This window comes from Rhinopithecus roxellana, chromosome 11, assembly GCF_007565055.1.
Source record: "Rhinopithecus roxellana isolate Shanxi Qingling chromosome 11, ASM756505v1, whole genome shotgun sequence".
In the NCBI taxonomy this organism is placed as follows: Eukaryota; Metazoa; Chordata; class Mammalia; order Primates; family Cercopithecidae; genus Rhinopithecus; species Rhinopithecus roxellana.
Window position 1 is genome coordinate 78,624,594 of NC_044559.1, and position 25,655 is coordinate 78,650,248.

Below are 25,655 nucleotides of genomic sequence, written 5' to 3' on the forward strand. Positions count from 1 at the left end.
AACTCAATCAAAACCGCTCAACTACATGGAAACTGAACAACCTGCTCCTGAATGACTACTGGGTACATAACGAAATGAAAGCAGAAATAAAGATGTTCTTTGAAACCAATGAGAACAAAGATACAACATATCAGAATCTCTGGGACACATTTAAAGCAGTGTGTAGAGGGAAATTTATGGCACTAAATGCCCACAAGAGAAAGCAGGAAAGATCTAAAATTGACACTCTAACATCACAATTCAAAGAACTAGAGAGGCAAGAGCAAACACATTCAAAAGCTAGCAGAAGGCAAGAAATAACTAAGATCAGAGCCGAACTGAAGGAGATAGAGACACAAAAAACCCTCCAAAAAATCAATGAATCCAAGTGTTGGTTTTTTGAAACGATCAACAAAATTGACAGACCGCTAGCAAGGCTAATAGAGAAGAAAAGAGACAGGAATCAAATAGATGCAATAAAAAATGATAAAGGGGATATCACCACTGACCCCACAGAAATACAAGCTACCATCAGAGAATACTATAAACGCCTCTACGCAAATCAACTAGAAAATCTAGAAGAAATGGATAATTTCCTGGACACTTACACTCTCCCAAGGCTAAACCAGGAAGAAGTTGAATCCCTGAATAGACCAATAGCAGGCTCTGAAATTGAGGCAACAATTAATAGCCTACCCACCAAAAAAAGTTCAGGACCAGATGGATTCACAGCTGAATTCTACCAGAGGTACAAGGAGGAGCTGGTACCATTCCTTCTGAAACTATTCCAATCAATAGAAAAAGAGGGAATCCTCCCTAACTCATTTTATGAGGCCAACATCATCCTGATACCAAAGCCTGGCAGAGACACAACAAGAAAAGAGAATTTTAGACCAATATCCCTGATGAACATTGATGCAAAAATTCTCAATAAAATACTGGCAAACCGGATTCAGCAGCACATCAAAAAGCTTATCCACCATGATCAAGTGGGCTTCATCCCTGGGATGCAAGGCTGGTTCAACATTCGCAACTCAATAAACGTAATCCAGCATATAAACAGAACCAAAGACAAGAACCACATGATTGTCTCAATAGATGCAGAAAAGGCTTTTGACAAAATTCAACAGCCCTTCATGCTAAAAACGCTCAATAAATTCGGTATTGATGGAACGTACCTCAAAATAATAAGAGCTATTTATGACAAACCCACAGCTAATATCATACTGAATGGGCAAAAACTGGAAAAATTCCCTTTGAAAACTGGCACAAGACAGAGATGCCCTCTCTCACCACTCCTATTCAACATAGTGTTGGAAGTTCTGGCTAGGGCAATCAGGCAAGAGAAAGAAATCAAGGGTATTCAGTTAGGAAAAGAAGAAGTCAAATTGTCCCTGTTTGCAGATGACATGATTGTATATTTAGAAAACCCCATCGTCTCAGCCCAAAATCTCCTTAAGCTGATAAGCAACTTCAGCAAAGTCTCAGGATACAAAATTAATGTGCAAAAATCACAAGCATTCTTATACACCAGTAACAGACAAGCAGAGAGCCAAATCAGGAATGAACTTCCATTCACAATTGCTTCAAAGAGAATCAAATACCTAGGAATCCAACTTACAAGGGATGTAAAGGACCTCTTCAAGGAGAACTACAAACCACTGCTCAGTGAAATCAAAGAGGACACAAACAAATGGAAGAACATACCATGCTCATGGATAGGAAGAATCAATATCGTGAAAATGGCCATACTGCCCAAGGTTATTTATAGATTCAATGCCATCCCCATCAAGCTACCAATGAGTTTCTTCACAGAATTGGAAAAAACTGCTTTAAAGTTCATATGGAACCAAAAAAGAGCCCGCATTGCCAAGACAATCCTAAGTCAAAAGGACAAAGCTGGAGGCGTCACGCTACCTGACTTCAAACTATACTACAAGGCTACAGTAACCAAAACAGCATGGTACTGGTACCAAAACAGAGATACAAACCAATGGAACAGAACAGAGTCCTCAGAAATAATACTGCACATCTACAGCCATCTGATCTTTGACAAACCTGAGAGAAACAAGAAATGGGGAAAGGATTCCCTATTTAATAAATGGTGCTGGGAAAATTGGCTAGCCATAAGTAGAAAGCTGAAACTGGATCCTTTCCTTACCCCTTATACGAAGATTAATTCAAGATGGATTAGAGACTTAAATGTTAGACCTAATACCATAAAAACCCTAGAAGAAAATCTAGGTAGTACCATTCAGGACATAGGCATGGGCAAGGACTTCATGTCTAAAACACCAAAAGCAACGGCAGCAAAAGCCAAAATTGACAAATGGGATCTAATTAAACTAAAGAGCTTTTGCACAGCAAAAGAAACTACCATCAGAGTGAACAGGCAACCTACAGAATGGGAGAAAATTTTTGCAACCTACTCATCTGACAAAGGGCTAATATCCAGAATCTACAAAGAACTCAAACAAATATACGAGAAAAAAACAAACAACCCCATCAAAAAGTGGGGAAAGGATATTAACAGACATTTCTCAAAAGAAGATATTCATACAGCCAACAGACACATGAAAAAATGCTCATCATCACTCGCCATCAGAGAAATGCAAATCAAAACCACAATGAGATACCATCTCACACCAGTTAGAATGGCAATCATTAAGAAGTCAGGAAACAACAGGTGTTGGAGAGGATGTGGAGAAATAGGAACACTTTTACACTGTTGGTGGGATTGTAAACTAGTTCAACCATTATGGAAAACAGTATGGCAATTCCTCAAGGATCTAGAACTAGATGTACCATATGACCCAGCCATCCCACTACTGGGTATATACCCAAAGGATTATAAATTATTCTACTACAAAGACACATGTACACGTATGTTTATTGCGGCACTATTCACAACAGCAAAGACTTGGAATCAACCCAAATGTCCATCTGTGACAGACTGGCTTAAGAAAATGTGGCACATATACACCATGGAATACTATGCAGCCATAAAAAAGGATGAGTTTGCGTCCTTTGTAGGGACATGGATGCAGCTGGAAACCATCATTCTTAGCAAACTATCACAAGAACAGAAAACCAAACACCGCATGTTCTCACTCACAGGTGGGAACTGAACAATGAGATCACTTGGACTCGGGAAGGGGAACATCACGCACTGGGGCCTATCATGGGGAGGGGGGAGGGGGGAGGAGGGAGGGATTGCATTGGGGAGTTATACATGATATAAATGATGAATTGATGGGTGCTGACGAGTTGATGGGTGCAGCACACCAACATGGCATAAGTATACATATGTAACAAACCTGCAGGTTATGCACATGTACCCTAGAACTTAAAGTATAATAAAAAAAAAAAATGTTTGAAAACATAAAGTAAGCATATAATTTAGTCATGAAATTACTGTCTTGAAAAAAACAGGGATTAATGTCATATCAAAATAACATATGTTGCTTAAACATTAAATTATACTCTCAGATTTATGCATATATATGACTGTATTTGTGCATCTGTGTGTGGCAAGGGTCGCAAATTGCAATGGTGTGCAATTTGCACACTTTCCAAATCCACCATTTTGAACATTCTAGCAGCTTCTTCTGAACATACATTCACATTTTTAAATAAAGACTCTGTTTCTATTTCTTACTTATCCTTTTGTAGATTATATTTAATAATTTTTTATTATGAGAGATGAGAATTTTAATCTCCATCTTCACCTCATATTTGAACACACCCACAGATAGACATACTCACTTTTTCACATGCTTTTTTCCAGAATATATTTAGATGACAATTTTTATGATATCAGTATTCATTGCTTACATCATTCTAACTACACAAATATGGTTCTCTGGTAAGACAGCTATGATTAAATTATATTTTTTAGTACTTTCCTGGGCTTAACCATGTCTCTATTTCAATTTGTAATTTTCTGTTTCCTAAGTTGGAATTATTTACAAATGTTCAGGCAGATGTTTGAAACTCTTTTTTAGTTATTGGAAACTCCCATAATATCTGTCACATCTCTTGTTCTTGCTGTCTCCTCTCACTTCTGAATAATCCACCAGGTCCATTCTGAAGTAGTTGTTTTCTAGGTCTGGCGCTATGCAGCCTCCCTGACACTCTCATTCCCCTATGTGAGGTTTCCTGATTGCTGGAGCTCAGGACATTCTCTAACTAGGTTTCAGGCATTTGAGTGAAGTGCATTCTCCAACATTTTTCTGAGAAAGGGAAAATAGAAGGTAAAATTTTTGGCAAACATGCAAGTCTGAAAACACCCTATTTCTATTAATATACAAGATAATATTAATAGCTCTTGAGAATTCTGAATCCTAATTCTTTCAATATAACCTGGTATAGCTCTGAAAGTTTTTGTGATTTACCGTTTAATTCTCATGCCTGAAATTCCATAACTCTGGGTCTAGCAGTATGTTTTCATTTCATTCACTCTGTTGGATATTGAAGATAATTTTCTGTTAAGATGGCAAAAGGAAAACGTCGTTTCTCTAGATCAGTTCCCTTTCTGTGGGATAAAGCTAGCTACTGAATTTTAGGGAGCAACATGAATAAAAGAGCTAAGAATCTTTGAATTCAAGGAGCCGATCTGTACCAAATTTGCCTTTCAAGCCTACACCTCATGCCTTTTCTGGCACTTCCCTGTGTCCCTGAGTACAGGGCTTCTTAAACTCAGTTTCTCTAGAGAATAAGCCTCCTTTCCGTGTGGGAGAAAATTAGTTACCTGATGAAAAGAGTTGTGGAGGAAACGTAGGCAGGGAGAGCCACCTTTTTCAGTTTCATTCTCCACCATCTTTGACCCTTGGTACTTCCAAATACCAATTGGGGGGATTTAAGGGACACTGATTAACTTTTTGTCCTTGATAAATTTTTCTCTTCTGACTTTTTGGTTACAGGTTTATCCTCTCTGTACAGATTTATCATTCCTCTATATGCTCTCTGTGTTTTAGAAATTTGTTAAAGTCTTCTTGACTGTCTTCTGTACTCTTCCTACATTAAAGGACCTAAATGTCTAATATGCAAAATCCATAAAAAATGTAAACAAATCAACAAGCATTAAACAAAAAATCAATTAAAAATGGGCAAAGGACATGAACAGGCACCTCTTAAAATGTGACATACAAGCAGCCAACAAATATATGAAAAAATGCTCAACATCACTAATCATCAGAGAAATGCAAATCAAAATCACAACGAGGTACCATCTCACACCAGTCAGACTAGAAACTATTAATATTAAAAAGTGCAAAAGCAACAGATGCTGGTGAAGTTGCAGAGAAATGGAAATACTTTTACACTGTTGGTGGGTATGCAAACTAGTTCAGTCACTGTGGAAACCAGTTCGGATATTTCTGAAAGAACTTAAAATAGACCTACCAGTTGACCCAGCAATCCCACTAGGGAGTTTATGCCCCCCAAATATTTATTCTCTCAAAAAGACACACACCTCAATATGTTCACTGTAGTGCTTTTCACAATAGCGAAGAAATGGAATCCACTTATGTGCTCATCAACATTGGATTGTACAAGGAAAATGTGGCAAATAGACACTGATATGGTTAGGCTGGGTCCCCACCCAAATCTCATCTTGAATTCTAGCTCCCATAATTCCCACATGTCATGGGAGGGACTCATTGGGAGGTAATTTAATCACAGAGGCTGGACTTTCCCATGCTGTTTTCATGATAGTGAATAAGTCTCTATCAGAGACTTATTGTGATTCCTTTCCAGCTGTGTGGAATTGAAAGTCCATTAAATCTCTTTCCTTTACCCTGTCTCAGGTATGTCTTTATTAGCAGGATGAGAACAGACTAATACATACACAATGGAATGTTATGCCATCATAAGAAAGAACAAAAATTATGTTTTTTGCAGGATGATAGATGAAGCGGGAGGCCATTATCCTAAGCAATCCAATACAAGAACAGAAAACCAAATACCACATGTTCTCACTTATAAGTGAGAGGTAAGCACTGAATACACAAGAACTTAAAGATGGGAACAATAGACACTGAGGATCACTAGATGGGGGAGGGAGGGAAGGGATGTGGGCTGAAGAACCATCTGCTGGGTAATATGTTTACTGTCAGTGTGATGGAATAGCTGGGACCCCAAGTCTCAGTGTTACACAACTTACCTATGTAACAAACCTGTATTTGTACCCTTTAATTTATAATAACAGTTGGAAAAAAATCATCTAGAACTCAATAGGCTAGTAACTGTTCCAAAAAAGGGCCTAATTCTTATTCGTAATTGGCTTATTGTCATTTCAATGGGGGATACTGACATAGGAGAAAAAAAAGAATATTTCTTATCTGCAGCATAACCAAAAGTCCTTAAAAGTAAATTTCTAAAGTAAAGTTGTTCATAAAAGATAAAATTATTGACTCCCTTTAAAAAAATCTTATTTTGTCCAACACCAATTACATGGAAATTGTCTCAGGTACATATTCTGCCTAATGGAACATTCTTTAGGTAACTCTTCTAGTAAACAGAATTACCTTTCTTATGAATCTAACTTTTTAGAATACTTATCGGACTAGGAATTTTCTCAGGCAGATTCGCTACATTTCTAGGATTACCATTTATCCTTCAATAAGGAGAGTTTCCAGTTTCCCTACTCCAGCATTCAAACCTGAAATTTTGAGAATGAGAAAAGTTATCTTTAAGAATATACTTGCTATTTAAAATGGCCTTCTTATAATAAAACCAACATGCAATCCCAGGTCAATTTATCTTGTCTCTTCCTGCCATAAATCGTTGTCTATGAAATCCAGACATGCTGGACCAGAGCTCTATTGCTTTTGCTACTGCCATGCTGTCTTCATTTCTCTCAGTTATCTTCCTCTACAGTGCAAAGATGACCTTTTTTAATTTCTTCTTCTGTTTTTTTTTCTTTCTGAGACAGAATCTCACTCTGCTGCCCAGGCTGTAATGCAGTGGCAAAATCTTGACTCACTACAGCCTCCATCACCTGAGTTCAAGCGATTACGGTGCCTCAGCCTCCTGAGCAGCTGGGATTACAGCCGTGTGCCACAATGCCTGGCCAAATTTTGTATTTTTATTAGAGATGGGGTTTGGCCATGTTGGCCAGGATGGTCTTGAACTCCTGGCTTCAAGTGATGCACCCACCTCAGCCTCCCAAACTACTGGGATGAGCCACCATACCAGGCCAATATATCCCATTTTAATCACCATTAGTTTGGAACATATTACAGCTGGAAGCACAGAAATTTAAATAATGAAGCTCCCCTAGGAGAATCATGAAGGAGGACACTAGCAACACCTTCCCAACATCTTTACCGAAAATCAATGTACTCATTATCTGTGATCATACCTGCGACCTCTGGGTGCTTCAGCAGGAGAAGGAGAGCATATCTCAGGGTTGTGCTTGTCGTCTCTGTCCCAGCTCCAAACAAATCAACTACAGTGTTTTCCAAGTTTTCAATAGTAAATTCAGACTGTTGGTTGTGCTTTTCCTAGGAATAATTTAAAGCAATTATCTGACAAATTATTTACCAGCATATTTGATTACAGTGAATTCAAAATTACTCACATCGTTATATAGTTACCAACATAGAAACTGGAAAGCATACTACTAGAAAAAAATACTGTATGGTGTAGCAGAAGCTGTAGACCAACTTGCCCAAGTTTTATTTCCTACCCCCTTGTTCCATGCTTGCCTTAAAAATTCCATTCATCAGGCTCTTTGCAGTTAGCTGAGTCACACAGCATAGTTTTTTGCCAAAAAATATAAGCAGAAGTTCTCTAGGTCCACTTCTTCTATTTCCTCTTTCATACCCAAAACACAAATTTGTGAAGTAGGGGGTAGAGTAGACTCCTTCTTAGGATTTAATCATGAAAATGAAGGTCTGTATACTAAATTTAGTGGGAAAACGGAAGGCCCTTGACTCTCTACTGCTTTGGGGCTGCTGTATTATCCCTAGATTGCCCCACTGAGATTCCCTGTATTTGAGACAAGTAAAGACATTATGTGTTAAAGCCATTATTACCTGTAGACAACCGCAATCTAAATTAATAAAAAAAGTAAATTAGGGCCATATCATTAGATACTGTGAGCCTGAATCAAGAGTCTGCAATTATCTTCTTCTGTCACAAAGGTACATGGACTCAATATTGCCTCTAGATTCATTACAAAGTTGAAATTTTGTAAAAACAAATATGAAAAAAGCAATATGACAGCAAAACCTAGGATAAATCATAGAGAAAGAGAATGGGTTTGGAATGACAAGATGGGCCCACACTATTATAATCTAGATGGGAGGCAACAGACAATTTGTTCTAGGATGCAGTAGTGCAGGAATAAATAAAAAATATACAAAGTGAAAGGAAAGGACAATGATGAAGATGGAGAATAAAGCAATTAATTGTCACAGGGGATAAAGGAGAGATTAAGGGTAATGCATATGCCAAGGCTCAGAGGCTGGAGTTCTCATAAATTGGAAGTTAGGGGAAAGAAAGCAATGGATAAGGAATACTTAGTTGAAAGAGATCATCAATATACAAAACATATTACTTTTTAACCAGTCCCTAGGCCAGCAATAAATTAATGATGCTTTTAGAGTCTCCAAGCGACATGGGTCATATTGAATATTGTGTAATCAACACCACTGAAATAGACTAGATCCACTCAACATGTCTACTTACTAGATGAAGACAATCCTCTCCCTTGGTAACATCAGCTTCATACAGTTTTCTAAGCTTGTCATGTTAAAAATTATTCTTAAGTAAGAACAGTGCACTCACAAAACCAGTATTAACATTTCCATCTGTTGACTTGAACTTGGTTATTTAGCAGTTGTGTGCCTATCCTATCTTATTAATGATAGTAGCCACATTCTACTTGCTCTGCTCAAATCTAAAGAGCACCCCTTCTATGTTAGAGGCAGGCCAGGGCATTCTCCTGCACCTCACCCTCAGAAACAGACTCACAGCTACAACTCAGTCTGTGGGCTTCAGCTGCTAGGGTGTGCTACAGAGTCATAGATCTTGACTCTGTGGGCAATCTACAATCAACTCTGCCTGACGGTGAATCTGCACCCCAAGACCCAGGTGTCACAATACATGATTAAAAGACCCTGAGTCTAGAATGATGCCTCTATGACAATTTCACAGACCTGTACTTGTAACCCAGCACCAATGCAGCTGCGTGTATGCCATGTCAGAGCTGACACCAAAAGGAATCCCTTAGGCTAAGTCACTCCAATTTTAGGAAAATAAAAATAGGAGGATACCCAAATACTTTGACACCAAGGACATTAACAACCTACACTGCTCCTGATACTGCTGCAAACTTCCGTAGCCTAGGCCACTGAAGCACCCAAAATTATTCCTGATGTTGACCACAGCTAGAGAAACTACACAGATACTATCACACGGCATCTATTCAAAAACTGACTTACCCACTCTTCATCACCTGCACACAAACACTCAACTTCAGATGAAAGTCTTTCTCTATGAAATCCACTCCAGAAACTGGAACAGCCATTGTCCCACCACATGCATAGACATCAATGCAGGGACACAACATGAAAAATCAAGAAATATGACACCACCAAAAAGACATAATAACTTTCAAATAACAGAACTCAATGAAAATAAAATCAACAAATATCCAAAAAAGGAATTCAAAATAATTACCTTGAAGAAACTTAATAGTGGGGGTGGCTGCAAGATGGCCGAATCGGAAGAGTTTCAATCTGCAGCTCCCAGCAAGATCAACAAAGAAGGCAGGTTACTCCTGCATTTCCAACTGAATTACCCAGCTCATCTCATTGGGACTGTTTAGATGGTGCAGCCCACAGAGGGCAAGTCAAAGCAGGGTGGAGCATCAAATGGTCAGGGAACTCCCCCCTCCCCGCCAAGCCAAGAGAAGCAGCGAGGAATTGTGCCATGAAGAATAGTGCACTCTGGCCCAGATACTAGGCTTTTCTCGTGGTCTTCACATACTGCAGACCAGGAGATTCCCTCGGATGACTACACCACAAGGACACAGGGTTTCAAGTAAAAAACTGGAGAGCCATTTGGACAGACTCCGAGCTAGCTGCAGGAGATTTTTTTCATACCTCAGTGGCACCTGGAACACCAGAGAGACAGAACTTTTTACTCATCTGGAAAGGGAGTTGAAGCCAAAGAGCCAAGTGGTCTTGCTCAGGAGATCCCATCCCCATGGAGCCCAGCAAGCTAAGATCCACTGGCTTGAAATTCTCACTGCCAGCACTGCAGTCTGAAGTTTACCTGGGATGCACGAGTTTGGTGGGGGAAGGGGCATCCGCCATTACTGAGGCTTGAGTAGGTAATTTTTCCTTCACTGTGTAAACAAAATGGCTGGGAAGTTGGACTGGCCGGAGCCCACTGCACCTCAGCAAAGCAGCTGTAGCCAGACTGCCCCTCTAGATTCCTCCTCTCTGGGCAGGGCATCTCTGAAAAAAAGGCAGCAGCCCCAATCAGGGGCTTATAAGTAAAACTACCATCTCATTGGGGCAGAGCACCTGGAGGAAGGGGCAACTGTGGGCGCAGCTTCAGCAGACTTAAATATTCTGGTGTGCTGACTCTGAAGAGAGCAGCAGATCTACCAGCACAGCGCCTGAGCTCTACTAAAGGAAGCACTGCCTCCTCAAGTGGGTCCCTGACCCCATGGCTCCTGATGGGAGATACCTTCAAGCAGGGTTTAACAGACACCTCAGAAAGGAGAGCTTTGCTGGTATCTGGTGGGTGCCCCAATGAGACAAACTTCCAGAAGACGGAAGAGACAGCAATCTTTGTTGCTCTGCAGCTTCCACTGGTGATAGCCAGGCAAACAGGGTCTGGAGTCAACCTCCAGCAAACCCCAGGAGACCTGCAGCAGAGGGGCTTGACTGCTAGAAGGAAAACTAACAAACAGAACGCAATAGCATCAACACCAACTAAAAGGATGTCCACACAAAAACGCCATCTGAAAGTTACCAACATCAAAGACCAAAGGTAGATAAATCAATGAAGATGAGGAAAAACCAGCGCAAAAAGACTGAAAATTCAAAAAAACAGAACACCTCTTTTCCTCCAAAGAATCACAACTCCTCACCAGCAGGGAACAAAACTGGACAGAGAATGAGTTTGATGAATTGACAGAAGTAGGGTTCAGAAGGTGGGTAATGACAAACTTCTCTGAGAGAAAGGAGTATATTCTAACCCAATGCAAGGGAGCTAAAAACCTTGAAAAAAGGTTAGACAAAGGGCTAGCTTGAATAACCAGGTTACAGAAGAACATAAATGACCTGATGGAGCTGAAGAACAAAGCACAAGAACTTCATGAAACATACGTAAGTATGAATAGCTGAATCGATCAAGTGGAAGAAAGGATATCAGAGATTAAAGATCAACTTAATGAAATAAAGCCTGAACACAAGATTGGAGAAAAAAAATGAAAAGGAATACACAAAGCCTCCAAGCAATATGAGACTATGTGAAAAAACCAAACCTACGCTTGATTGGGGTACCTGAAATTGATGGGGAAAGGGGAACCAAGTTGGGATATACTCTTCAGGATATTATCCAGGAGAACTTCCCCAACCTAGCAAGACAGTCCAACATTCAAATTCAGAAAAAACAAAGAATACCACAAAGATACTTCTTGAGAGGAGTAACCCCAAGACACATAACTGTCAGATTCACCAAGGTTGAAATGAAGGAAAAAATGCTAAGGGCAGCCAGAGAGAAAGGTCGGGTTACCCACCGAGGGAATCTCACTAGACTAACAGTGGATCTCTCTGCAGAAACCCTACAAGCCAGAAGAGAGTGGGGGTCAATATTCAACCTTCTTAAAGAAAAGAATTTTCAACCCAGAATTTTATATCCAGCCAAACTAAGCTTCAAAGTGAAGAAATAAAATAAAATCCTTTACAGACAAGCAAATGCTGAGAGATTTTGTCACCACCAGGCCAACCTTACAAGAGCTCCTGAAGGAAACACTAAATATGGCCAGGAAAAACCAGAACCAGCTATGCGAAAACATACCAAATTGTAAAGGCCATCAACACTATAAAGAAACTGCATCAACTAATGGGCAAAATAACCAGCTGGCATAATAATGACAGGATCAAATTCACACATAACAACATTAACCTTAAATGTAAATGGACTAAATGCCTCAGTTAAAAGACACAGACTGGCAAATTGGATAAAGAGTCAAGACCCATCAGTGTTTTGCATTCAGGAGACACATCTCACGAGCAAAGACACACCAAGACTCAAATAAAAGGGATGGAAGAAGATTTACCAATCAATTAGAAAGAAAAAAAAAAAAAAAGCAGGGCTTGCAATCCTAGTCTCTCATAAAACAGACTTTAAACCAACAAAGATTAAAGAACCAAAGAAGGGCATTACATAATGGTACAGGGATCAATGCAACAAGAAGAGGTAACTATTCTAAATGTATATGCACCCAATGCAGGAGCACCAATATTCATAAAACTAGTTCTTAGAGACCTACAAAGAAACTGAGACCCCCACACAATAATAGTGTGAGAATTTAACACCCCATTGTCAAAATTAGACAGATCAATGAAACAGAAAATTAGAAAATTAACAAGGATATTCAGGACTTGAACTCAGCTCTGGACCAAGAGGACCTAATAGACATCTACACAAATCTCCACCCCAAATCAACAGAATATACATTCTTCTCAGCATCACACTGCACTTATTCTAAAATCAGTCACATAATTGAAAGTAAAACACTCATCAGCAAATGTAAAAGAACAGAAATCATAACAAACAGTCTCTCGGACCACAGTGCAATCAAATTAGAACTCAGGATTAAGAAACTCACTCAAAACTGCACAACTATGTGGAAACTGAACAACCTGCTCCTGAATGACTACTGGGTAAATAACAAAATGAAGGCAGAAATAAAGATGTTCTTTGAAACCAAGAGAACAAACACACAATGTACCAGAATCCCTGGGACACAGCTAAAACAATGTTTAGAGGAAAATTTAGAGCACTAAATGCCCACAGGAGAAAGCAGGAAAGATCTAAAATCGACACCCTAACATCACAATTAAAAGAACTAGAGAAGCAACAGCAAACAAATTCAAAAGCTCACAGAAGACAAGAAATAACTAAGATCAGAGCAGTATTGAAGAAGATAGAGATGTGAAAAACTCTTCAAAAAATTAATGAATCCAGGAGCTCGTTTTGTGTTAAGATTAACAAAATAGATAGGTTACTAGCCAGACTAATAAAAAAGAAAAGAGAGAAGAATCAAATAGACACAATAAAAAATGATAAAGGGGTTATTACCACTGACCCCACAGGAATACAAACTACCATCAGAGAATACTGAAAACACCTCTATGCAAATAAATTGTGAAATCTAGAATAAATGGATAAATTCCTTCCCATATACACCCTTCCAAGATTAAACCAGGAACAGAAAACCAAACACCACATATTCTCACCTGTAAGTGGGAGTTGAACAATGAGAACACAAAGACACAGGGAGGGGAAAATCACACACCAGGGTCGGTGGAGAGGTTGGGGGACTAGGGGAGGGATAGCATTAGGAGAAATACCTAACATAGATGATGGATTATTGGGTGTAGCAAACCACCACGGCACATGTATACCTATGTAACAAACCTGCATGTTCTGCACATGTATCCCAGAACTTAAAGTGCAATTTAAAAAAAAAAAAGAAAGAAACAGCAGAATAGTTAGTACAGGTAGAGAAGTAAGGGAGATAGCCAGAAGTTGGTGAACAGATACAAAAGTTCAGCTATATAAAAGGAATAAGTTATAGTGTTCTATACCGGTATAGAGTGACTATAGTTAACAACATCTTATTGTATATTTTAAAATAGCTAGAAGAGATTTTTAATGTTTCCAGCACAAGGAAATGAAAAATATTTGAGGTTATAGATATATTAATCATCCTGCTTGATCATTACACATTGTATACATGTACTGAAATACTACAGTACACCCCACAAATATGTACAATTATTGTGCCCATTAAATTACAAATTATAAATTTATAATATAAATTTATATATGATACATAATATAAATTTATAATATATTTATAATATGTAATACTGTATTATACATTTCATTATTATAATTTGTAATATTTATAAATTATAACTAAATAAGTAATAATTAAATCAAATAAATAAAGGCTAAGAAAACAAAAGAAAATAACAAGTATTGGTGAGAATATGGAGAAATTGGAACCCTCAGGTCCTACTAATGGAAATGTAAAATGGTGAAGCTGTTAAGGAAAATATTAAGGCAGTTCAAGAATTAAAAACAGAAATACCCCATATCCCAGAAATGCCACTTCTGGATATATATCCAAAAGAATTAAAATCAGCACATCAAAGAGATATTTGTTTACCCATATTCATAATAGCATTACTCACAAAGTCAAAAGGTGAAAGTAATCCAGGTGCTCATCAACAGATAAAAGGGTAAGCAAATTTGGTTTATACATACAACGGAATATTATTCACTCTTAGAAAGGAAGAAAAATCTGACACATGAGAAAACATGAATAAACCCTGAGAACATAACATTAGGTTAAGTGAAATAAGCCAGTCACAAAAGGGCAAATATATAATGATTCCACTTTTATGAGGTACACAGCATACTCGATTTTATAGAGACACAAAGCAGAATGTTGGTTGCCATGGGATGGTGGAAGCAAGAAACATAGAGTTATCATTTGAGGTGGGGGTGGGGTTCTACAACATTTCTTCCTGCATCATCTATGTCTCTGGACACTTCTCTTAGGGCAACCCATTCCCTTTGACTTCAGATAAATTTCAGGGCAAGAGATAAGGGAATGGGAATTTTAACTGCAGCTAGTCTACACGGTCTCTGGCAGATAAGACTGACAAAGACCTTTACAAGGCCCATCTACTGTTCTTGTGTTACTATGGACACACTTCATGGAATTATTAATATGAATTAGTTTGCATAGTTGAGAAGATTATGTTACTTTGGTTTTGTTTGTTGATTACTTTGTTGGTAGAGACAGGGTTTTGCCATGTTACCCAGACTGGTCTTGAACTCCTGAGCTCATGCAGTCTTCCCACCTCAATCTCCAAAAGGGCTGGAATTACCGGCATGATCTACAATGCCCAGTCAAGAGTTATTAGTAAATGGGTATAAAGTTTCCATTTTGCAAGATGAAAAGGATTCTAGAGATGTATGGCAGTGATGTTTGCACAACAATGTGAAAGTAATTAATACCAATACACTATACACTTAAAATGATTAATACAGAAACTTTTATGTTATGTGTATTTTGCCACAATTTTTTTACAAAATTAAAAAATATATATACACAATAAACAAGTGAGATTTATCCCAGAAATGCAAAAGTGGTTTCACAAGAAAGTCAATCAGTGTACTACACCGTATTAGAATAAAAGAGAAAAACATGTTCATCTCATTAGACGCAGAAAAAGAAATGGACAACTTTTAATACCCATCATAACAAAAACACTTAGAAAACTCTAACTGAAATAAAACTCCCTTACCAAATAAAGCATATTTATGAAAACTCCAATGCTAAAGCATACTGAATTGTGAAAGCCTAAAAGCTTATAATGTAAAATCAGAAAGAAAAGAAAAAAAAACAAGAATGTCCATTTTTACTACTATTAAACATAGTATTGGAAGTTCTAGCCAGAGCAATTAGGCAAGAAATGAAATAAAACACATTCAAATAGGAAAGGAAAAATTCAAGTCATGTGTATTTGAAAACCACATGATTCTATATATAGAAAAATCTCATACAATAAAGAAAAAGAAAACAAGTAGAGCTAATAAATGATTTCAGCATAATTTCGGAGTACAAGATCAATGCAAAAATCAGTTGTCTCTCAGTGCTGGTGCCAGTGCCTGCCATTAGGGGACTTGTAGATAGGACTACCCAGTCCAGCGACACCCATCTTGATCCCCCCAGGACTGAGCAGGGAGCCCAGGCTGCTCTGAATTCCACAGATGAACAGATTGTCTGAGGAAACAGAGAAGCTCCCCCAGAAAACAAGGATCAAGCTGTGCTATATCAAGTTGTACTAGCCACAGCTGGCTTTTACTCATGAGGGCCATCTACTGACATGTATGTCAAACTTCACAGGCCAACATAAAACTGCCCACAGAGGTGAACACAGCTATAGAATCAAAGTCAAAGGCCTCACACAACATACTTTATAGTCACACCACATAGGAAGGGGGAGAGGAAAAGGAAAGAAAAAAACATACGGAGAGAAAAACAATTCTATCTGCACAAAAATAATTTCAAAAATCAGAAGAGGTAGTCTCTCCAAAGAAGAAGAAACCAGCATTAAGAATTCTGCCACCATGAAATGTCTGAATGTTGTAAAACCAACAAAGGATCGATCACATGAACTCCCCAGCAATGAACCCTAAACAAACTGGCAACTCAGAAATGACAGATAAACAATTCAAAATATGGATTGCAAGTAAGCTCAGTGATCCAAGACAAGGTTGCAAATCAATGCAAATAAACAACTAAAGCAGTCCAGGGAATGGAGCGACAGATAAACATCTTAAAAAGAAATCAATCAAAGCTTCTGGAATTGAAAGACTCACTTAAGGAATTTCAGAATGCAATTGAAGGGTTTATCAATAGACTGGACCAATTTCAGAGCTTGAACACCCGTCTTTTGAACTAACCCAGTCAGACAAAAATAAAGAAAGAATAATTTTAACAAATGAACAAAGTCTTCAAGAAATATGTGATGATTGAAAAGGAGTAAACCTAGGAATTATTGGCATTCCTGAGAGAGAAGAAAAAGTAAATAATCTGGAAAATATATTTGAGCTAATAAGTAGAGAAAGTTTTCCCAAACTTGCTAGACAGGTAGACATCCAAATACAATAAATCCAGGGAATATATGTGAGACACTATACAAAATGAACATCAGCAAGGCATTTACTCACCAGGCTGTCCAAAGTCAAGGCTAAAACATAATTTTAAAAGCAGCTGGCGTAAAAGGTCAGATCGCATATGAAGAGAACCTTGTCAAGCTAAAAGAATGCTCAGCCTATTTTCAACATTCATTTTTTAAAAAATTACAAAAAAGAATGTCATAGTTTGCCAAAGTAAGCTTCAAAAGCAAAGAAGAAATACAATATTGTCCAAACAAGCAAGTGCCAGGAAAATCTGTTACCATTAGACCAGGCTTATAAGAGATCATTAAGGGAGTTCTAAATATGGAAATGAAAGAACAATACTTGCTACCACAAAACACACTTAAGTATGTAGCCCAGAGACTCTATAGAGCAATCACACGATAGAACTACAAAGCAACTAGCTAACCACTTCACAATAGAATCAAAACCTCATGTATCAATGTTAACATTGAAGGTAAACAGTCTAAATGCAACACATAAAAGGCAAAGAGCGGGAAGTTGGATTAAAAATAAGACCCATCCTACTGTCCTCAAGACTACAAGGACCGTCTTCTACTAGTAGAAGGAGAAGAACCATCTCAGACCTAGAAGACCCATCTTAGACCTAGAAAACCCTGAAGAACCTTCCAAAAACTCCTGGAACTGATATACAACTTCAGTGAGACTTCAGTACACAAAATACATATTCAAAAATCTGTAGCATTTTTGTACACCAAAATGTTCATGCTGAAAACCAAATCAAGAACTCAATCCTATTTACAATAGCCACAGGAAAAAACCTAGGAATACAACTAACAAAGGGGGCAAAAAGGTCTCTACAAGGAGAGCTACAAAATACTGCTGAACAAAATCATAGATGACAGAAACAAACGGAAAAATGTGGTATATATACACCATGAAATGCTTTGCAGCCATTAAAGAATCATGTCTTTGTAGCAACATAGATGCGGCTGGAGGCCATTATCTGGAGAGAATTAATGCAGCAACAGAAAACCAAATACCACATGTTCTCATATAAAAGTGGGACACAAAGAAGGAAACAACACACATGGAATTACTATAGAGGGTAGAGAGATATAAAGGCAAGGGCTGAAAAACTACATACCGGGTATTAGTCTCACTACCTGGTTGACGGCATTATTTGTACCCTAAACTTCAGCATCACACAATATACCCATGTAACAAACGTGAACGTGCACTTCCTGAATCTAAAAGTTGAAATATTTTTTTAAAAAGAAGGCATTTAATATGGTATCATTTTAAAATCAGACAATCAATGGTCATAGCTAAATACAAAATTTAAGATAAACTTGCCTTTTAAACTCAACCAGACCCTTGCAACAGAGGAAAAAAGAATATCTAATACCTAAATAAATTGAAAACTATCCCATGTTCAAGGATTGGAAGACTTAATATTGTTAAAATGGCAATACACCTCAAAGTGATCTAAAAAGTCATGCAATCCCTACCAAAATACCAATGGTCTTTTTTCCAGAAATGGGAAAGTTGATTATTCAATTAATATGCAACTATATGGTGATGAAGCAGCTACGTTGTCTGGGATGTACACCCTCGGGTTTGTCATCATGCCCCAGGACAATTTAGGACACGGACACATCTGAGTGGGTTAAGTAGCAGAAAATTTAATAGAAGAAAGGAGAGAAAAGAGCAGCTTCTTGTGCGAGAGAGGGACGTTGGAAACAGGGAAGGAGGTGGATGACAGCAGATCGTATAGGCAGGCTGGAGGAAGCAGTGTCTGATTTACATAGGGCCCATAGAGATTGGTTTAATCAGGTGTGATATTTACATAGCAGGTGGGCAAGGTTGGCCTCCTCACTGTAATCTTATTACGCATATGGACTTTCCACTTGACCAGTGCCATTTATCTGCTCCTTACTGTACACATTGCTGGCAAAGGGGAGGGAAGATGAAGCTGCTATTTTGAACATGCCTAGTCACAGGTAGTTCTGTACTACCAGCATTCATCCAAGAAGCTTCCAGCTTCCTCGTCTGTGTCTGCAGCTCCATTTTACTAGCTGCTCTTTGTTAGAAAATGATTTGGGGCTGCTTTCCATTAAAAAGAAAAACCTTACTGAGGACTCCCAAAGGCATAGTATCTCCCTAAGTAATTTCTACTTAATTTCTGTATCTGTGAGTACTCAGTTTCCAACTTCAAAACTTACTACAAAGTATAATAATCAGAACAGTGTGGTACTAGCATAAAGATATCATCAAGACAAATGGAATAAAACTGAAATCATGAAGTAAACCTAAAGATCTATGGCAAATTTACTTTCATCAAGGGTGCCTAGACCATTCAATCCGAGGAAAGAATTTCTTCAACAAATGGTGATGAGACAAGAGGACAGTGAAATGCAGAAGAATGAAGCTGAGACCTTCCCTACTTCACTCCAAATGAAAAATATAACTGAAAATGGATGGAAAAACTTAAATATAAGAGCTAGAACTATAAAACTCTTACAATAAAACATAGGGGCAAATCTTCATGACTTCATATTTGGCAATAGATTTATAAATTTGATACCAGAGCAGCAAAAGGAAAAATAGATAAATGAAACTTCATCAAAATTAAACTTGGTGCAGCAAGAATATAATTAAGAATGTGAAATGACAACCGAATGAATGGGAGGAAATATTTTCATATTATGTATATGTAAGAGTTTAATGTTTTGAATACACAAACCATTCTAACAGCTTAAAAAGAAAAATAAAAGCAACTTAATTTAAATAGAAAATGTACTTGAATGGCATGTATCCAAAGAAGATATACAAATGGGTAATAATATATTATTATTCAAGTTCAAAATCATTGGCCATTAAATACAAGTTAAAACCACAATGAGAGCTGGGCGCAATGGCTCACACCTATAATTCCAGCACTTAGGGAGGCCAAGATGGGCAGATCACCTGAGGTCAAGAGTTCGAGACCAGCCTGGCCAAATTGGTGAAAACCCTTCTCTACCAAAAACATAAAAATTAACCAGGTGTGGTGGCACATCCCTGTAATTCCAGCTACTCTGGGGACTGAGGCAGAAGGATTGTGTAAACCCAGGAGGCAGAAGTTGCAGGGAGCTGAGATCATGCCACTGTACTCCAGCCTGGGTGACAGAGTAAGACTCTGTCTCTAAATAAATAAATAAATAAATAAATAAATAAAACCACAATGAGCTACCACTTTACAATCACTAGGATGGCTTCAATAAATACAGAAAATTACAAGTATTAGCAACTATGTGGAAAAATAGAAATCCTTCTACCTTGCTGGAAGGAATATAAAATGCCACATTCACTGTAGAAAAGTTTGGCTCTTCTACAAGAAGATAAACATAAAATTCCCATTTGACCCAGCAATTCAACTCCTGAGAATATACCCATGAATGATGAAAACATGCTCATAAAGAAAGACACACAAATGGTCAAAGCAAGATTATCTATAAGAGCCGAAAGTTAGAAACAATGCAAATGTCCATAAACAGATGAATAACAAATTGTGATATATGTGTGTGGAAAATAAAATATATTTCAGCGACAAAAAGAATGAAGTACTGATACACGTTGCAACTTAGATGAGCCTCCAAAACTTTATACGTGAAAGGACCCAGAAATAACAGGCTACATATGCTATGAGTCCTTTATATATCCATTACAGGCAAATCCATGGAAACAGAAAGAAGATTAGAGATCATTACATAATGGGGTGGAGGAATGGAGTGATTATTTAATGAATATGATATGTTTTTGTGGAGTGATAAACACATTTTGAAACCAGAGAAAGCTGGTGGTTGCACAACATTGTGAATACATTAAATACCACTCAAGTGTACACTTTAAAATGGTTAATTATACATTGTGTGAATTTCACTTCAATTTCAGAAATGACATAATTCCCTGATCTACAGACTTAATGCAATCCTGTCAAAATCCCCATTGGCTCCTTTGAGAAAATTGACAAGTTTACTCTAAATTTCATACGAAGATTCAAGGGACCCAGAATAGTGAAAACGGTACTGAAAAAGAACAACAAAAGACTCACATGCCTTGATTTGATTTAATAACTTGGTATTAATACAATACTACAGTAATTAAGACGGTGTACTATAGGGATTAGGAGAGACATATAGATCAATGGAATACAACTGAGAGTACACACACACACAAAAACCTTCACACATTTATAGTCAATTGGATTTTGACACGGTTGCCAAGACAATTCAATAGGGGAAAAAAATAACGTTTTCAACAATGGTGCAATGACAACAGGATTGATGTTTACACATCATCTGATAGACACCAAATTCCAACTGGTATCTGTACAAATCATTTTAGTTTACACTCAATGAAGGCTTCCCTTCCCTCTTCCATCCACCTACTCTTCCCCATCACCCACCTCTGCACCTCCATGTAGAGCATTCCAATCCATCTGAAACCTTCCTCTGACTCTCACTGCAAATATTTTATGGCCTATTTCAATTTGCAGGAATTCAACCCACCTAGGTTAAGCCATTCTTTCCCATTCTCAAATAAACTGTGTGCAATAATAATGATGCTCATCTTCATCATATGGCATATTTTATATTTTCATATTTGTCAGTAATTGATTCCATTTCACCCGAAATATGCATTCTGTTTCTCCTTGGGTAGATTTATACATATATATACTTTAAGTTCTGGGATACATGTGCAGAAGGTGCAAGGTTGTTACATAGGTATACACATGCCATGGTGGTTTGCTGCACCCATCTTGGCCCCAGCGTTGATGCTCCCCTCCGTGTGTCCATGTGTTCTCATTGGTCAACTGCCACTTATGAGTGGGAGCATACAACGTTTGGTTTTCTGTTCCTGTGTTAGTTTGCTGAGGATGATGGTTTCCAGCTTCATCCATATCCCTGCAGAGGACATGAACTCATCCTTTTTTATGGCAGCACAGTATTCCACAGTGTATATGTGCCACATTTTCTTTATCCAGTCTGTCATTCATCAGCATTTGGGTTGGTCCCAAGTCTTTGCTATTGTGAATAGTGCTGCAATAAACATATGTGCACCTGTGTCTTTATAGTAGCATGATTTATAGTCCTTTGCTATAGTATGGCTGAATATGAAATTCTGGATTGAAAATTCTTTAAGAATGTTGAATATTGGCTCCCACTCTCTTCTGGCTCGTACTGTTTCTGCAAAAAGATCTCCTGTTAGTTTGATGGACTTCCTTTGTCTTAGGGTTGCTCTTCTCAAGGAGTATCTTTGTGGTCTTCTCTTTATTTCCTAAATTTGAATGTTGGCCTGTCTTGCTAGGTTGAAGAAGTTATTCTGGATAGTATCCTGAAGAGTGTTTTCTAACTTGGTTCCATTCTCCCCATCACATTTAGGTACACCAATCAAGCGTAGGTTTGGTCTTGTTACGTAATCCCATATTTCTTGGAGGCTTTGTTTGTTCCCTTTCATTCTTTTTTCTCTAATCTTGTCCTTGCATTTTATTTCATTAGGTTGATCTTCAATCTCTGATATCCTTTCTTCTGCTTGATCAATTTGGCTATTGATACTTGTGTATGCTTTACAAAGTTCTCGTGCTGTTTTTTTCAGCTCCTTTCAGGTCATTTATGCTCTTCTTTAAAGCATTAGTTATTCTAATTAGCAACTCAGGTAACCTTTTTTAAGGTTCTTAGCTCCCTTGAATTACGTTAGACCATGGTCCTTTAGCTCGGTGAGGTTGTTATTACCCACCTTCTGAAGCCTATTTCTGTCAATTCATTAAACTCATTCTCCATTCAATTTGTTCCCTTGCTGGAGAGCAGTTGTGATCCTTTAGAGGAGAAGAAGCATTCTGGTTTTTGCAATTTTCAGCCTTTTTGCACTGTTTTTTTTTTTTTTTCCCCTCATCTTTATGGATTTATCTACCTTTAGTCTTTGATGCTGGTGACCTTTGGATGGGGTTTTTGTGTGGATGTCCCTTTGGTTGATATTAATGCTATTCCTTCTGTTTGTTAGCTTTCCTTCTAACAGTCAGGCCCCTCTGCTGCAGGTCTGCTGGAGTTTGCTGGAGGTCTTCTCCAGACCCTATTTGTCTGGGTATTGCCAGAAGCGGCTGCAGTCCTGCAAAGATTGTTTCCTGTTCCTTCTTCTGGAAGCCTCATCCCAGATGGGCACCTGCCAGATGACAGCCAGATAGAGCTCTCCTGTATGAGGTGTCTGTCAACTTCTGCTGGGAGTTGTCTCCCAGTCATGAGGCATGGGGGTGAGGGGTCCACTTGAGGAGGCAGTCTGTCCTTTAGCAGTGCTCAAGTGCTTTGAAGGGAGATCTACTCTCTTCAGTGCCAACAGGCAGGAACTTTGAAGCCTGCTGAAGCTGCATGCACAGCCGCCCCTTCCCCCAGGAGCTCTGTCCCAGGGAGATGGGAGTTTTATCTGTAAGCCCCTGACGGGCTGCTACCTTTCTTTCAGAGATGCCCACCCAGAGAGGAAGAATCTGGACAGACAGTCTGGTTACAGCAGCATTTTGGAGCTGCAGTAGGCTCCACCCAGTTCAGACTTCCTAGTGGCTTTGTTTACATTGTGAGGGGAAAACCGCCTACTCAAGCCTCAGTAGTGTCGCACGCCCCTCTCCCCACTAAGCCCAAATGTCCCAGGTCAATTTCAGACTGCTGTGCTGGCAGTAAGAATCAAGCCAGTGGAGCTTGCTGGGCTCTGTGGGGGTGAGATCCACTGAGCCAGACCACTTGGCTCCCTAGCTTCAGCCCTTTTTCCAAGGCAGCGAACAGTTTTGTCTCGCTGGTGTTCTGGGTGCCCCTGAGGTATGAACAACAACAACAAATTTCTGCAGCTAGCTCTGTCTGCCCAAACAGCCCCCCAGTTTTGTGCTGGGCCCTTGTGGTGTAGGCACCTGAGGGACTCCCCTGGTCTGCGGGTTGTGAAGACCATGGGAAAAGCATAGTATCTGCGCTAGAATGCACCATTCCTCATGGCAGGGTCCCTCACAGCTTTCCTTGGCTAGGGGAGGGAGTTCCCTGACCCGTTGCCCCTCCTGGGTGAGGCGACAACCCACCCTGCTTTGTTTCGCCCTCCGTGGGCTGCACTAACTGTCTAACCAGTCCCAATGAGATGAGCCATGTACTTCAGTTGGAAATGCAGAAATTACCCACCTTCTGCATTGATCTCGCTCGGTGCTGCAGACCAGAGCTGTTCCTATTCGGACATCTTTATTCTTTGGGTAGACTATTTTTATTTAAACAATTTAGTTTACATATTCTAATTATTTAACAATCTAATTTTATATTTTCCTTTATGCTTACTGTATATGCATTCATACAATAAAAACTTAAAGTGCTTCTCAAGCATTACTGTTTGACCAGTTAAACATCCCTAGTAAACACACAGCAAGTCAATGAATCACAGATTCACAAGCAGTCACATAACTAAGCTTTGGTTAACATTTTACCTTCTCCATTTTGATCAGAAAGCAATCAATAAAGTCCCGAGGGTTGTTCATGTCCATTGATTCTTGGTGTTCTTTTACTTTCTCCAAAATATAACTTTTCACAAAAGCAACGTTTTTAAGTAATTTGTTATGGGTTCCCGGCAGATAATCAATGATAGGAGAAAAATTGTTGTAGATCTAAGAGAAAACAATAATTTATTAAATTAAAAGATTTTAATAAAGGCATATATATCATATACCAAGCTCTGGTTGCAAATTACAGCTATAAATATAAATAAAATATATCATATATCTTGATGGGGAAATTTTTATTGTATATATGTAGTAATTATCTGATTATAAAAGATTTGAGGAAGAAAATTCTGACCAGAGAATCAGTTCTAACCAGATGATAAACATTTTCTAGACTCATATCTCCTTTTTATTGTACAAAAGCATCTTTATATTAATTCTGTTACTTTTTACAATTATTCTCTATAATCTTGAAATATAAGATGGCATGAATTACCACATTCACATTTTGTAGACGACAGCATAGGTTAAGAGAGTTTGGACAACCTGATTGATAGTACAAAGCTAGTCCCTACTATATTGATTTCTATCAAGCAGCCTCTGAAATGGAATTAGTATTTGAGAAGTAGGAGGGGCTCAAAGATACTTCAAATTCCAGCTGTGGACCAGAGCAGTTAAATGACTTCTGTAAAATCACACAATTATTATGTAGGCAGAGTATAAAACATGCCAATTCAGCATAGAGTATAAGTATCATGTCTGTTTATGGCTCATACACCAAAAAACCAATAATTTCATCATTCCTAACCCAGCTATCTCATCAGCTAGAGTCCCAACTGAGATATCAAACACCCCTGCCCTATTCATGTTTCTCGGCAGCTTCTGTGGTCCCAAATATTCTCTCTTCTTGAAGGAGATGTCTTTTAAATTAGGATATTTCTGCCACACAATATGACACAGTGTGAATTGAAGGACAAGTCTTGTGAGTAATAGAAGCCTCCAAAGTGCCTGGATATCCATGGAGTGATATGAGCACGCTCTGGGGCTGTCACCAAAGTACTTTATAGAAACAGGGCTTTGGAGTTTAGTGGAAGAAACATTGATGAGGGAGCTAATGGGCTTAGAAGTCAGGCCTGTATTGGGACATTTATTTCCCATGCATAAAATAAAGGGCTTGGCCATCTTTCCCAGATATTCACCCCACGGCTGTCTGGGCAACACTGTAGTATTCAAAAATGCA

General features: G+C 38.5%; 1 protein-coding gene and 1 pseudogene across 1 annotated transcript in view; one reads left to right on the top strand and one right to left on the bottom strand.

The window, feature by feature from the left end:
* The window catches only part of LOC115900313, a 113,107-nt pseudogene that overhangs the window by 35,421 nt on the left and 52,031 nt on the right, over positions 1-25,655 (top strand).
* Positions 1-25,655, bottom strand: part of LOC104665355 (cytochrome P450 2C9-like) — a 51,549-nt gene that overhangs the window by 16,113 nt on the left and 9,781 nt on the right. The window contains 2 exon segments of the mRNA XM_030940959.1: positions 7,343-7,484; positions 24,404-24,580. Coding sequence (XP_030796819.1) covers positions 7,343-7,484; positions 24,404-24,580 — 319 coding nt within the window.